Source organism: Monodon monoceros, unplaced genomic scaffold (assembly GCF_005190385.1).
Source record: "Monodon monoceros isolate NGI ecotype Baffin Bay Population unplaced genomic scaffold, NGI_Narwhal_1 Super_Scaffold_18, whole genome shotgun sequence".
NCBI classification, from domain to species: Eukaryota; Metazoa; Chordata; class Mammalia; order Artiodactyla; family Monodontidae; genus Monodon; species Monodon monoceros.
The window spans coordinates 154,545,021-154,559,409 of record NW_021703774.1 but is presented as its reverse complement, the minus strand read 5'-3'; the positions used below and the strand labels follow the sequence as shown (position 1 = coordinate 154,559,409).

At 45.7% G+C, this 14,389-nt stretch overlaps 1 protein-coding gene across 2 annotated transcripts in view; it reads right to left on the bottom strand.

Moving 5' to 3' along the window:
- Nucleotides 1-14,389, bottom strand: part of CSMD2 (CUB and Sushi multiple domains 2) — a 665,093-nt gene that overhangs the window by 89,829 nt on the left and 560,875 nt on the right. For both annotated transcript variants that reach the window (XM_029230811.1, XM_029230813.1), the window contains exons 42-46: nt 12,872-13,060; nt 9,080-9,257; nt 7,914-8,059; nt 803-883; nt 189-302 (exon numbers count right to left, since the gene is read on the bottom strand). In XM_029230811.1, coding sequence (XP_029086644.1) covers nt 189-302; nt 803-883; nt 7,914-8,059; nt 9,080-9,257; nt 12,872-13,060 — 708 coding nt within the window. The remainder of the gene's footprint in view (nt 1-188; nt 303-802; nt 884-7,913; nt 8,060-9,079; nt 9,258-12,871; nt 13,061-14,389) is intronic.

Sequence of the window (14,389 nt, the reverse complement as noted above, 5' to 3'; positions counted from 1 at the left end):
ACAGCCAAATCACAGCCCTGGACCTAGGAGCAGAGCAGAGAACCCATCCAGAGCACTTGTTCACTCACTCATTCAAACATTTACCAAGTGACTTCTTGCTTCATGGGCAGGGACTGGGAATATATAGAGAGAAGGAAAACAGGGGAGATGTTTTGGAGGAACTCCAAGGCATGGCTCGGTGTGATTACCTTCACATATTGGGGGCGGCCCTTCAAACTGCAGGTAAGTTCCAAGTTTGCAGGTCAGGATTTCATTCCCAACTAAGGTAAAGCCAGGGAGGCACCTGTAGCGTACGATGTCACCTGTCAAGGAGAGACCAGTATGGGGATTCCCTGGAGAAGTCTGGGCAGGGCTGACTGGCACCCCTTAGTAGCTTGAACCCACTTCCAGGCAAGACGATCAGTGGCGGGTTGTGCTCTGTTCAGACTAAATTACTAGCTCAACTCCAGTCAGATGACCCAGATGACTGTGGCTCCCCTCTCACAGCTCAGCCTTGCTGGGCCTAGCAGTGTTGCACATTCTAGGAACTTTTTATAGTGCCTTGCATGGACTTATTTCTCAAAACATCCTGACTCGAATCATGGAAGAAAACTGCTTTCCTAGCTCCTCTGGCTACGTATGGCTAAAAACAAAAGTGATTGTATTTTGGGTGAAACTCAGTTGACAGAACATCAACCCTCTTGCACTGGGCCTGTTGTTTCTCTCCAAGGACAGGAGGCAGAGATAAGCCCCATGGGCCAGGCCCCACCCCTCCCCGGCCCCTCCTCGCCAGCCCCATCCTTGTTGGTTTGGGAGGTCTAACCTATGTTGAATTCTTCATTCTCTGTGACGACTTCAGCATTGGGGAGGATGGTGGGAGGAGGGCATTTGGTGAGCGGATAAGCTGAAAAGACAAAAGCAGACAAGTCGGTATAAAAGCGTCATTCTTGGGGCACGTGGTCATTCATTTGTTCAGTGCTTCACGTTCTCACTCCTCATCTATCCACACAGCAGATATTAACGAGTACTTATCTGTACACAGGGCAAGATTAGCAAAGCACTATTTTGCTTATCTGCTGCCATCTGTTTTTATTTGCTTTTGATGCAAAAAACCAGGAACCATATATCAAGAGTAACAATAAAGGAGAGGATCTAAGAAGGCAGTGACGGTGCCTAGCGCTGAAGGGAGGGGAGAGAAGCATTTACTGAACACCTGCTATACGCCAAGCATTTTCACACGCTGTCACCTTGAATTCTCACAATAGCTGATCCCCCTGAGAGATGTTCCCACTCTACTTATGAGGAAGCTAAGATTCAGAAAGCTTCAGTTACTTCTCTAAGGTCACACAGGAAGTAAGTGGCACAGACAGGATTTGAATCCAGGTCTGGCTGCTCTCAAATCCCATATTCTTTCCACTACTCAGCATCTAAATGCTGTGTGTGGCTTACGTGGGGGACCAGCAAAGACAGCTTGTTTCTCTTCTGACCTTTGGCTAAACACTCTGGCTTCAGTGGATTTTCTAAATCAGAAGCCGTCCCTCTGGGCAGAGACTGGCCTGTGTGGGGAGGGTGTTACCGAGGCAAAGTTCAGGGTGGGCTCATAACTTGGCTTTCTTTCATTATCTGGTACGTGGCTGAGTGCTGGATGTGTCAGCTGCTGTTGCCACTGATGTTGCTGTTATTATTTCCAAAGTCACTTCTACCCTTGCTATGTTTTTTGAAATAGCATTTTTTAAAATTTACAAATGTAACACATTATCATTACTCTTCTATGAGAAGAGTAAGAGGAAAATTAAACTCATCCATTGCCTTCTCAGAGATAACCACTGTTAACCCTTTACTGTAAATTCTTAGGGTATATATTTTCTGCACATAGATTTTTCTTTTACAAAATTTGCACCATGTGACATACTTTGTGTTGGTCCTTGTGCACTTACTATTATATTGCAAGAATTTTCCCATGTCATCACATTCCTTCAAAAGTATGATTGAAATGACTTCATAGGATTTAATCATATAATCTACTAAAATTTATTTAACAGATACTCTATTGTTAACAATTTAGATTTCCAAAGTTTTGCAATTTAAAATGAAACTGTGATGAACATCCTTCTATATATGCATCTTTTATGAAGTTTTTTCTTTTTATAAAACTAGGAATGATTAGAGTGTATGACTTTTTTTTTTTTTTTTTTTTTTTTTGCGGTACGCGGGCCTCTCACTGTTGTGGCCTCTCCCATTGCGGAGCACAGGCTCCGGACACACAGGCTCAGCGGCCATGGCTCACGGGTCCAGCCGCTCCACGGTACGTGGGATCCTCCCGGACCGGGGCACGAACCCGTGTCCCCTGCATCGGCAGGTGGACTCTCAACCACTGCGCCACCACGGAAGCCCGAGTGTATGACTTTTTTAAACTACAGGCATCTCTCACTGAACATCAATAATCCATTCCTGGAAATCAGACATTCTGTGTCAAGATGCTACTAGGAGCCTACTTCCCATTACTTTAAATGGGAAAAAATTATAATGCATAACCCAAGACCCAAAAAGTACTGAAAACTACAAAATACCTATGCAACAAACCACTATGCTAGAAGGTAAACACTTAAAGCATCACTTCATGATCACCCAATGATTAGTACATTTGTAACAAAACAGCAGTTCTATGCATTGCATATTGCACCATGAACATTGAAGACTTTTCAGCTTGAGACAGAAACCTTAGGCAGAAACAAAGGCTAAATACGAAAGGCACGGCGAGAACGTGTTTGGGACAGTGCTGGGTGGTGGATGTTTCACAGTGAACATCATCACTCTGGGAGAACCTCAGAGCCAGTGGCACCTGAAACACCTGTTCCACATGTTCATGTGGCATTCTGACATTTTACCAATCGTATCTGGAACGTAACTTAAGACTCCTCCTGCATGTAGTTTTATTTAAAATGTCGTATTATGTTTTGAGGATTTAACTTTAATTTTTTCTACAGATGTGTCCACTGAAACACGTCATATTGAGTGACACATAGCTTTATGAAGCCCTCTTGGGGTAACCAGACAGGTTTAATCTTGATTTAACATAAACCAGGGAGGACCAGGCCTGTGTTTGATACATACTTCCATTTTTCTTTCCAGGAAAATTGCTCCAACAGATACTGTCCACAGAACGACAGTTTCTCCAACCCTGGGTGCTTTCATTCTTCTTTCATCTGGTCCTTTTAATGATTATCTATTGGGGGTTTGCCCTGGGTCAGGCACTGTGCTAGGTGTGGATGATGCAAGAGTAAAGAGACACAGTCCTTGCCTCACAGAGCTTAGAGCCATCAGGGGAAATAGTCATCAATTTTAATCTTTGTCAACTTGATAGACAGCAAACAGAGTACCACTTCTTTTCTTTTATTGGCATTTGACAACCAGTTAGGCTAAATATTTTTTTCATATGTTACTAGACTCTTTGCATTTTTCTTTTCTTTTTTTTTTAACATCTTTATTGGAGTATAACTGCTTTACGATGGTGTGTTAGTTTCTGCTTTATAACAAAGTGAATCAGTTATACATATACATATGTTCCCATATCTCTTCCCTCTTGTGTCTCCCTCCCTCCCACATTTTTCTTTTTAACTCTATTCATGTCCTTTGCCTCTATTTTTCCTATAAATTTGAAAAACTCTATGTACAATATATTTAAGATTGATCTTTGCCTATTATTTCCCAATTTATCATTTGCTCCCATCTATTTATGACACTCTTTTGACTTGTACAAGCATTAAATGTTTATTTAGCCAATTCTCAATGTTTTCCTTTATAGAGCTTAAAAAAATTTGATTCCTTGCATTCTCAGCCTCATGCTTACCTTTAAAACATACCTTCTAAAACCTTCTAGGACACACTTAACTTTCCCAGAAAAAAAATCAATAAAAGAAATCTCCACCTAAACACCGTGAGGATACTTTATAGTTTGTGGTTATTAGTGTGATCGGGTGATTTCCCATTACATTTTTAAAATTAACTTTTAAAAAATTACAAATTTCTGCTCAATGCAGAAAGCTGGTGGAGTACTGAAAAGCAATAAAACAAAAATTCCCCAAGTCCCACCACCTGGGCACAGCCATTGCTAGCATTTTGGTGTATGACTTTTGATATTTTACAGATAACTCCCCTCCCCTCCCCACCCCCAAACACACACTGCATCTACCATGTTATTGCTGCAGAACTCTAGGGCAGGGGGCCATTCAGGACTCCTGTTTCCTTTTGTCTCCATCTCCCTTATTCCCCTGGGGGGTGAGGCACTGATACAGCTTTGACTCCATTATGTGTTAACATGCTAACTAGTGGGCAGGGCTCATTTGCCTATGTCATCCAAGTTTTACCACTTGTCTCAATAAAGTTTTTAATAGCAAACGCATCCAGTTCAGAACCATACGTTGCATTTCGTTGTCATGTTTCTTAGTCTCCTTTAGTCTGCAACAGTTCTTTCCTTGGCCTTCCTGACTTTTACACTTTTGAAAATTATATGCCAGTTAATTTCTAGTATGTAACACTGTATTACATACATTACCCTCAATTTAGGTTTGTCTGATTCCTCATGATTAGATTCAGGTTGTACATCTTTGATGGGACGATTACAGAAGTGATGCTGGGTCCTTCTCACTGCATCCTATCAGGTGGGGTATGATTTCCCCTTTTATTAATCTCTCAGCCAGATAGCTCTTATTTGGAGTCCATGTTACCTAGACTCTTAACGCTGGAAGTAGATGCTTTCCAAAATTTCCTTCTATTTCCTAAACTATAAGTTTCCAAGGGCATTTTTCTCTGCAATTCTAATCCGATTTTGTCATTAAAAAAAATACTGTAGAATATTGCCATAAGTCTCCTTAAGGTATTTTTCTTCTTTTTGGTTCTCATATGAAAGGAAATTTATTTAGGGCTAATGTTTGGCTATAAAAAGGCAAACATTCTTTCCCCCATCCCATTCCCAATCCCTGCTCTTTGCAAGTCGGCCTCCTGCTTTTTCTTCAGTTCTAGTCTCAAATACCAACTCTTAAGACACATTTTCCCCAATTATTCTACATGAAGTAGATCCTCTGCCTTTTCATTTGCTATCTTACTTGTTTCTTTCATAGCACATATTACAAGTTGCAAAGATTTTATTTGTTTACTTACTTGTTTGTTATCTCTTCTTGGGGGAAGAAAGCTGTATGGGGAGCAGGCATTTCACAGAGCAGGAAGCAATAAACATACTTATTCTCTAATGATAATGAATAGATAATGAAGATATGAAAGGATGCTCATCCTCATCTTCAACATAAAAGTGAAATGCTATCCACCAGGTTGGCAAAAATTTAAAAGTCCAATAAAGCCCAGCGTTTGCAAGGATGTAGTGCAACAGAAGCTCTACCTCTGTTGCTAGGAAGAGTGTAAATTGTTATAACTACTTCGTGCGATCAGTTTGGCATTACCTAGTAAAACTGAATATGTGAATACTTACAACCTCACAGTTCCACACAGGCATGTACCCTAGAGAAACTCTTGTCCACAAGAAGGAATGTACAACAATGCTCAGATTGTTTGAAATAAAATAACTTGAATGCCTATTAAGAGTAGACTAGATAAATCACTATTTTCACTCAATGGAATACTAGACGGCATTGAAAAATGAACTAAATCTAGTCACATGCATCTGCATGGATTTCAAAAGCTTAATTTTGAGTGAAAAAAGCAGGTCACAGAAGAACACTTACTGAACAATTCTATTCACGTAACAGAAATAACATGTGAAATGAAACAGTATATATTTTTGGAGACATACACCTATGGAGTAAAATTATAATGTAAAGCAATGAATGGTCAACAGAAAATTCAGGACCGTGGTTAACTCTGGGGGTCGGGCAGGGGGAACGTGTTGGGGGCGGTGCACAGGGGCTTCCAAGGCACTGGTGTTCTTTTTCTTAGGCTCAGCGATGGGTGTTCATCTTATTCTTCTTTAAACGGCACATGTATGTTACACACAATTTTTACACATTGCTATATTCCACAATTTATCAAAAGCCCGATGAGTGGGTGGAATGTGCCTTCTTGTTCACTCGGCCCCTTGCAAAGAGCCTGTCCCACCCGAGCCCGTTGGCCTGGGCCTAGCAGTAGATCCTCTCGCCCAGGCCCATGTCTGCTCTCTGGTCAATGAGGCCTTGGACCATGTTCTGAGCAAGCACCTGAGGGTCTCATGTCTCATCTGAGGGCATCAGGGGCACAGTGGCCAGGACACACACAGAAGCAAGCGCTCTCCTGGGCAGACTTACTCAGGAGAACTCGGGAACAAGGATGCCCCAGGGCAGGGCTGGGCCTCCTTCACCTGGTCCTGGTGCAGGTGAATGCTGAAGAGCAGGGACCAGAGATCTGGCCTAGGACTGAGGTGATTTCTTAAGGATCCTGTTAATCTCTAAATATAATAATAATGATGATCATGATAATTATTAACACTGCCATTTATTGAGTACCTTTTATACTCTGTGCCTAGAGCTAGGCATTCCCATGCATGATTTCATTTAACTCTGTGAGGTTAGGTACTGATATGATTCCCATTTTGTGGATAATGAAATCGAGGCTCAGAAAGGTAAATGACAGACCCACAGTCACATAGCTAATATGTGGTAGAGATCTGAACCCAAGTCTGTGTGATGCTGGAGTCCACACTCTATCACTCTATGGGCAAGTCACATGGAGTCAGAATGACATAGCCTTCAAGACCTGGGTCCCATTAACGGGGTGTGCCCAACATGAGGGGTGTGGGTACCAAGGCAGATTGAGATGGTGGGCTTCTCATCTCCATATCGTGCTCACCTGGGCCCAAGCTCCTTGGGGACAGCGGCTGGAGCTGCGGATGCTCTCAACAATGTTGTTTCTGTCTTTCTGTCTCGATATCACTAACTCTCCCAAGGACTTAAGGCTGAATGCATTCATATTTCTATAAATGCACGTGTGAGGCAGAAACACCCTGCGGTCCCACTGGAGCAGTCAGTGCAGAGCTACAAGGACTGGGTTCTCCTCCCAATTATAGGCATGCAATTTTGGGCAGGCTCTCCTGCCTTCCTTGGCTCTCATTTCCTCATTTGTAAATTGGGGGTAATAATAGCTGCTTCACTACCTCACAGAATTCTTAGAGGCCACAAACTCCAAGCCCCTCATTCCGCAGGTGAAGAAACTGAGCTCTCAAGCTGGGGACAGACCTACACAAGGTCAGACATTGACTTGAGGTGGAGCCAGGAATAAAGTCAAGCCTTCCTGATTTCCAGTCCAAATAGATGCAATGTTCTGCAAATTGTAAACAAGGGGGGTTATTTCATGGCTGGGAGAACTTTTTGTAAGTTTTTCTATGCTGTGTCCACTATTACAAAAATGAGGAAATACCTGGGTCCATAACCTTGGGCTTTTAGAAGAAAGTAGGCTGTCGATAAGGACAGATGCACCCTGAATTGTTCATGCTCCTTTACTTGAATTCTCCCTGATTTTGTCTGGGCACAGTAGTTCCTGTGGAGTCGACAGAGGCCCTGGATTCCTTTGGAGTGGACAACCCTCTAGAATGTGCTGAGGGACAGGGTGGGGCACAGGTAAAGGGATAACCCAGCCAGGGAGCTGGTGTGAACGATGGATAAGAAAGAAGCCTCACTCTGCTGCCTCTGAACTTGAACTTGGTGCCAAGGATCAGCGTCACGGGCCTCTCCTCCCTACTAGTGTGGAGGGGAAGGAAGAGAGCTCCGGTGCTAGGAGCTCTCACATACCCTACACAATGAATTCTCATAACCCTGAGGAGACCAAGGCAGAGAAGCTATGTTGCTCTTCCAAGTCCCACAGCTGGCAAATGCGGGAGCCAGGAGTCAAGCCCAGCACTTGAGAGTCTGCACTCCCCGCCCCCACCCTCCCCCACAGGCTTCCATACTGACCGGAGAAAGCTATGGCGAAGATCCCACCCGCAGCTGCATCACGGTGGAACTTGAGCAGGACCTGGTTGGATGAGCTGTGCATTGTCTTCTTGGCCAAGCTGTGGCTGAAGGTTCCGAGCTGTGGGGCTGTCTGCTGTGGCCCATCCCTGCAACAGGAAAGAAGGTCCTGCATGTCACAGGTCACCATGCCTACCTGTTCCACCTGGTGTGTCAGAGGCCTTCAGTGAGCAAAGAGACATCTCTGTGTTGCCTTCCCTGGAACCTTATCCAGTCCCTCCCATTTGTTCTTAGCTATTGTCTGGAAACTAAATGAGAAATCAATCCAGGGCAGTCAGGTGACAGTTATCCAGCCCTGGAAATTTTGAGAAGAAATCCCATTATTTTCTGCTGACTCCCAGAACCTCCAAACAAAGAAATTTTTAAATTATATCTTTGTCCAAAGATTCAGTGGTTTGGAAAAAAAGCTGTCTAGGATACTGCACTTATCAACTAATAACTCATAATCCCATTTTAAAATTAACTCAAGATATGCTAACTATATAACTCAGAGCTGAGCTGTCCAGTTTGGTAACCGCTAGGCTACATGGGACTATTTACTTTTAAGTTATTTAAATTTTAATAAAGTTTAAAAATCAGCTCCTCAGTCACTCTAGTCACATTCAAGTGCTCAATGGCTACATGTAGAGTGGCTGCCATATTGGACCTCACAGATATGGAATATTTCTCTCACTGTGGACAGTTCTGTGGTCAGCACTGGCTCAGCATGACGTGACCAGTGGGATTTCACAAAATTCCACTCCAAAGCTCTTTCACTAGTTCAGGTAGCTTATCTTAGGTAAATGTAGAATTTTGGTTTGGGCTCTGGAAATATTGAGAAAAGTCAGCTCATCTACGCCCTTTCCCATTCCCACACCCATTAGTACTTTGACGCCCAGCAGGACTCCAGGTTGGGAACCACTGTCTTGCCATTCCTTTCCCTCCAAGGAATCAGAAAGGCTAACTGAAGCTGAGTCATCATTCCACTATGTTTATTTGAGACCCAAGAGGCTGACAGCCATTTAAAACCATTCTGCTCGTGGTATTCTGGACAAATAGATGGGTGACCCAGTTTACAGCCCAGTTAGTGCCCTTTTCTCATTGGCTGCTGACATGGCAGCTGGTCCTACCAGACGGTGATGAAGTCTCCAGAGGGCTCCGTCTGTAGCAGGCTGATGTTGAGGCGGATGCCATGACCAATGGGTACGGTGATCAGCCAGACACAGTCCTGGGAGCTGGAGTAGGGACTGGGAAAGCCCGGGGAGTACACAGTGCCATTGAAAGAGGTGACGTTCCCGCCACAGGGCACTGCCAGGGAGAGGATACAAACACAGATGAGTGCTGGAGATCACCTCCCCCCTGAGAATTCAGATGACTTCCTGATGCAGTCCCAGCCCCCAGCACGAACCATCCTGCTCCATGAGGCTGGGCGGGATAGGGAGAGGAGATGGGGCTGAGGGAGGGCCAGGCCTGGCGTTCCCTGCTGTTCCCAACACACCACAGCTCTAGTGGCCCTCCATCTTCAGTGCAGGTCCTCTGTGGGCCTGCCTCAGCCCCTGGCCCCCCTCTTTCTCTTTCTTGTGGAAGAGACCTGTCCAGAAGGAAGGACACACCAAAGCTACCCCCTCTCCTTTCCTAGGAATACTAGAGTCAGGGCTTCAGTACTGTTCTTGGGAAGAGGTAAGAAATTATGATAGTATCTCTTTCTTTCTCTTTTTATTCTGAGATTCTTGGAGTCGGACTTTTGGTCTTGACTTAAGAGTTGTGGATTCTTGTGGTGAGGCTATGGTTGGGTTCAAATTATGGCTAAACCATTAATTGACTAGATAATTGACTAGATAAGTGTAGCCTCTCTTTCTTCACCTAGAAAATGGGACTAAGACTTCGCTCCTCATAGGATCGTGGTGGCAATCAGATGAACTGCTCCGTGTAAAATGCTCAGCCAGTGCTAGCTCACGGAGGAGGCATCTGCTACATAGACATGATCCTCTCTCCCTATCTTTCTGTCTCCCCAGAGCAAACTTACACTTAGACTCACTCTGATCTAGGCTTTAGGCAGGGGTATAAAGAGTCCTGGAAGTCTCCATGGTATTTGGATTTAATCACCATGGAGGAGAATAAAAAGAGGTTCTGGGCAAAAAAAAAACCCTGGTCCAGAATAATAAGTGTATTGGTTGGCATGGGTCATCACACAGAGATATGGATGGGGCCGGACCAGGCTGAGAAGAAAGAGTCCCAATGCCTCCAAGCGGCGGCCAGGGTTCCTGCGAATGTGAACGCATCCTGAAGCTGGTGCACATGGGCATGCCATCCCTCCTCCATGTACTGAACCTCCATCTGGTGCCAGGCATGGCCAGGGGAGGCAAAGGACAGCAAGGATACCACGGCACGTGATTCTGATCTGTGAGTGTGTCCCAGCGGACTGTGAGTGCCCTGGGACACAGCTAAGCGTACCGGCATCTCCAGCCCAGGGTGGAGCACGCCATCAACATGGAATGCCACAGAACATTTAGGGGGGGGGCCCTCATCTGGTCCTGTGAGGGGGTGAGGGAGTCCTGGCAGAATTCACATTTAGACTCAGACCTGAGGGATGACAAGGGCCAAACAGGTAAGGCAGGGGAGAAGAGCAATGTTCTATAAGAAGGGACCAGGATGTGCTCAGAACCAGGGGCCAGAGAGGACGGCACATGGTGAAATGGAAAGTATTTCAGCTGAGCTGGAGCGTAAAGTCTGAGAGAGTGGAGAACAGGGGGAGGTAAGTGGGGACCAGGCCCTGAGGCACACCGTGTGCTACCCCAAGGGGGTTGGATGTTACCCCAAGGGAGATGGGGACGCCTTACTAGCTTCTGAGCAGGGCAGTGTCTGGAGTACATGAATGGCTTCAAAGGCTCACCCTCACTACACTGTGAAAGGTGGATTGAGGAACACAGACTGAAGGCTGGGCGCCCAGTGACGAGCCTCATCTAAGTGGCCTGGATTAAGGTGGAGGCAGCACACAGAGAGAAGTGGATGCATTTGAAGGGCAATTAGGATGTAGAATTAGCAAGACTTGGTGACTAGGTCAGATAAGGGAGAGGGAGCCTGCCCAAATTGAAGGCTGAATAACCAGGGGACTAGAGGCACCCTTCACTAGATGAGGATCTCAATGTAAAGGCAGAAAGACAATGACTTCCATTTTGAACACGCTGGGATTTAGATGCCTCTGGATAGGAGAAGATATTCAGTAAGGAATTGGATGTACAGGTGAAGAATTCAGGAAAGAGACAAAGGTTGCAGATACAGATGGCATTTGGAGATGTGAGGGAAAGAAGACAGTCTGGGAAAAAAATTCAAAGGACAGCAACACTTAAGGGACAAAGAAATAGATGACCAAAAAGTTGGCACAGGCAGAAAGGTAATTGGAAAAGCAAGAGAAGATGGCGTCTAAGAAGCTAAGGGAAGAGGGCTTCCTTGGTGGTGCAGTGATTAAGAATCCGCCTGCCAATGCAGGGGACACGGGTTTGAGCCCTGGTCCGGGAAGATCCCACATGCCGCAGAGCAACTAAGCCCGTGCGCTCCAACTGCTGAGCCTGTGCTCTAGAGCCTGCATGTCACAGCTACTGAAGCCCACGCACCTAGAGCCCATGCTCCACAACAAGAGAAGCTACCCTAATGAGAAGCCCATGCACTGCAACAAAGAGTAGCCCCCGCTCACCGCAACTAGAGAAAGCCCGTGCACAGCAATAAAGACCCAATGCAGCCAAAAACAAACAAACAAATAAATAAAAGAAGCTAAGGGAAGAACTTTCTTAGGAGGGAGAAGGGATTGTGGCTCAAGATGTCTGATGGAGGAAGCACTGCTTGTTCCTCTCTCCTGTGATGCCATATAAAGGAGTAAAAAGGGAACAAAAGTCCACAATGAAGCTTGTCATATAGCAGGTGACCAGCCAACAATTCCAGAATGATGGACTAGTTATACACGAGGATGGATCTGAAAATCTGAAAAACGAACTGGAAGTTGAATAGTTTTAGAGATTATGATCTTATATTCCAACACCAGAACAGCTCAGTTGTGCAAACAAGGTCTCTTTATCTATGGAGAGTTAATACTTCCAGCTCATCGTTTCTGGGCCAGTTACTGCACTGGGCGCTTTACATGAGCCATCTTGCAACCCTCGCAGCTCTTACGAAGCAGAGGTGAGAAGCTCCATTGTACTAAGGAAGAAACTGGAGGTCAGAGAGGTGAAGTGGTTCAGAATGAAGCCCAGGGCGGTCTGATTCTGGAACTGGGGTGTTTTCTCCTGGACTATACTGTCCTCCTGCCATATTTTCCCCTTTCAAGACAAATCCCAGCTTCTCCTCCAGGAAAAGGAAGGAAAATGGAACTGAGGTGTGCAGACAGGGGTAGGGACAGCATGACCTCCTGGTCCTTCTCCATCCTGGTTCTGGTTAATGAAGACCCAGGAAAGTGCCACCTCTAGCTCCCTGATATCATCAACTCAGATCTCTCTAGGCTCGTGTAGGAGAGGGAGAATAAGCTGGGAGGTGTTTCTAGAAAACAAGAATTTTCTAGAAAGATGCTTTATTCTCTCCTCCCTTTAGGAAAGTGCCATGATTACCTCTCTCTACCCCTCAGCATATCAGTGTCTTCCCTTCTGACTGGGGACATCTAACCCACAAGGTTGGCTATTCCCAAGGGCTGAGTATGTATTCCTTTGGCTGCGACCCACATCTCTTCCAGGTCCTCCCTAGTGCTGGCCCAGAACTCTGTCCCAGGACCCTCTTCCTGGATAGGCTTGGTCTCATCTCTATGGAAACAGGATGGACAAAGTTTGCCGGGACCTCCCAGCATGGGTGATCCCATGGGGCGGGCACGTGGAGGCTGGGACTACTCTGGATCAGTGTCCCTAAAAAGAATCACCAGGGATGAGGGAGGGACATACCTTCACACCTGGGCAGGGGGTGGTCCCAGTTCCGGTTGGTGCCGTGTTGACATGTGAGGACAGGGTGGCCCATCAGTTGATACCCTGGGAGGCACTCGAAGGTCACCGACTGCCCAACATTGTAGCCAGCTCCCCGCACAATGCCATTCGCAAAGGGCTCGGGGTCTGGGCACTCTTGAAGTTCATAGGCTGGAAAAGATCACGAGAGAAGATTACTTTCTCCTCTCTGGGCATTTTCTCCCTGACCAGAATATAGGCATACCAGGGAGTTAGCATAGTGGTGGAGGACCAAGACATGGACTCAGATGGGCCTTCCTCATTTTCTAGCTATTGGCTTTGGGCAAATTATTTAAGTTCTCTATGCCTTTGTTTTCTTATTTAGAAAATGGTTATTGTGAGAATCCAGTAGGATCAAATATACACAGCTCTTTGCACAGTCCTGGCACATGGTGAGAACGTAATCAATGCTATCTGTTATTATTGTTTCCATGGGAATAGGGGACCCAAGGAAGACAAGGCTAGATTGAACCATTCTTCTTCTTTTTTTTTTTTAAACATCTTTACTGGAGTATAATTGCTTTACAATGTTGTGTTAGTTTCTGCTGTATAACAAGGTGAATCAGCTATTCGTACATGTATATCCCCTCCCTCTTGCATCTCCCTCCCACCCTCCCTATCCCACCCCTCTAGGTGGTCACAAGCACTGAGTTGATCTCCCCGTGCGATGCAGCTGCTTCCTACTAGCTATCTATTTCACATTTGTGAACCATTATTCTTTGAGCACCTCACTGGGGCTCAGCATTGACCTCCGCTCTTTCCTGTTGCTGATCTCATTCAACCACCAAGGTCACAAACACAGGAAGTGGTCAGGTGAGGACATGAGTGGGGCCCTTCTAACTCTGAGAAATAAGAGCCCATCAGGAGGGAAGAAATGGGGTGGGAGGAAGCCAAACCTGCGGCAAAGGACAGAATAGCCGGGGTAAAAGTCCCTCTAAAGAACAAGGAAGTTGCTTCCGAGTCTGAGTGTGCCTGCCTCACACTCCTTAATGGGAGTGGCTGAGTCCTGGCCCACCACGAGAAGTCGTTGAGGGATTTGCTAAGCATGTCACAGAGCAGAGCCTTCACTTAACTGGACAGTAACTGGGCTCACCAGACAGAAAGTCAGCCATGGGAGTAGAGGGAGCATTCCAAAAGTGGAAATTCTCAGGGGGGGTAGCTGAGACCCAGTGAATGCTCCATGCAAGCCGGAGCACTCATCACGTGCAATAACAACACGAATGACAGTCATCACGAGAGTGCCGTTGCTGAAGTTCTCCCTCTGTGATGGTGGCTATTATGTATTTCCTTTCAGTATCGTGCAGGGAGGTCTCTGTGGGAAGAACTGGGCAGGTTTCACTGGACATCATCAAGTAGTTGGCTGTGTTGAAAAAGCGAGCAGTTCTAGAGAGAGTGGGTGGGCTGGTCAGCCAAAGGGAACATGGCTCTGTTAGCAGCAGAGGGTTTGGACAACCTGGCAAA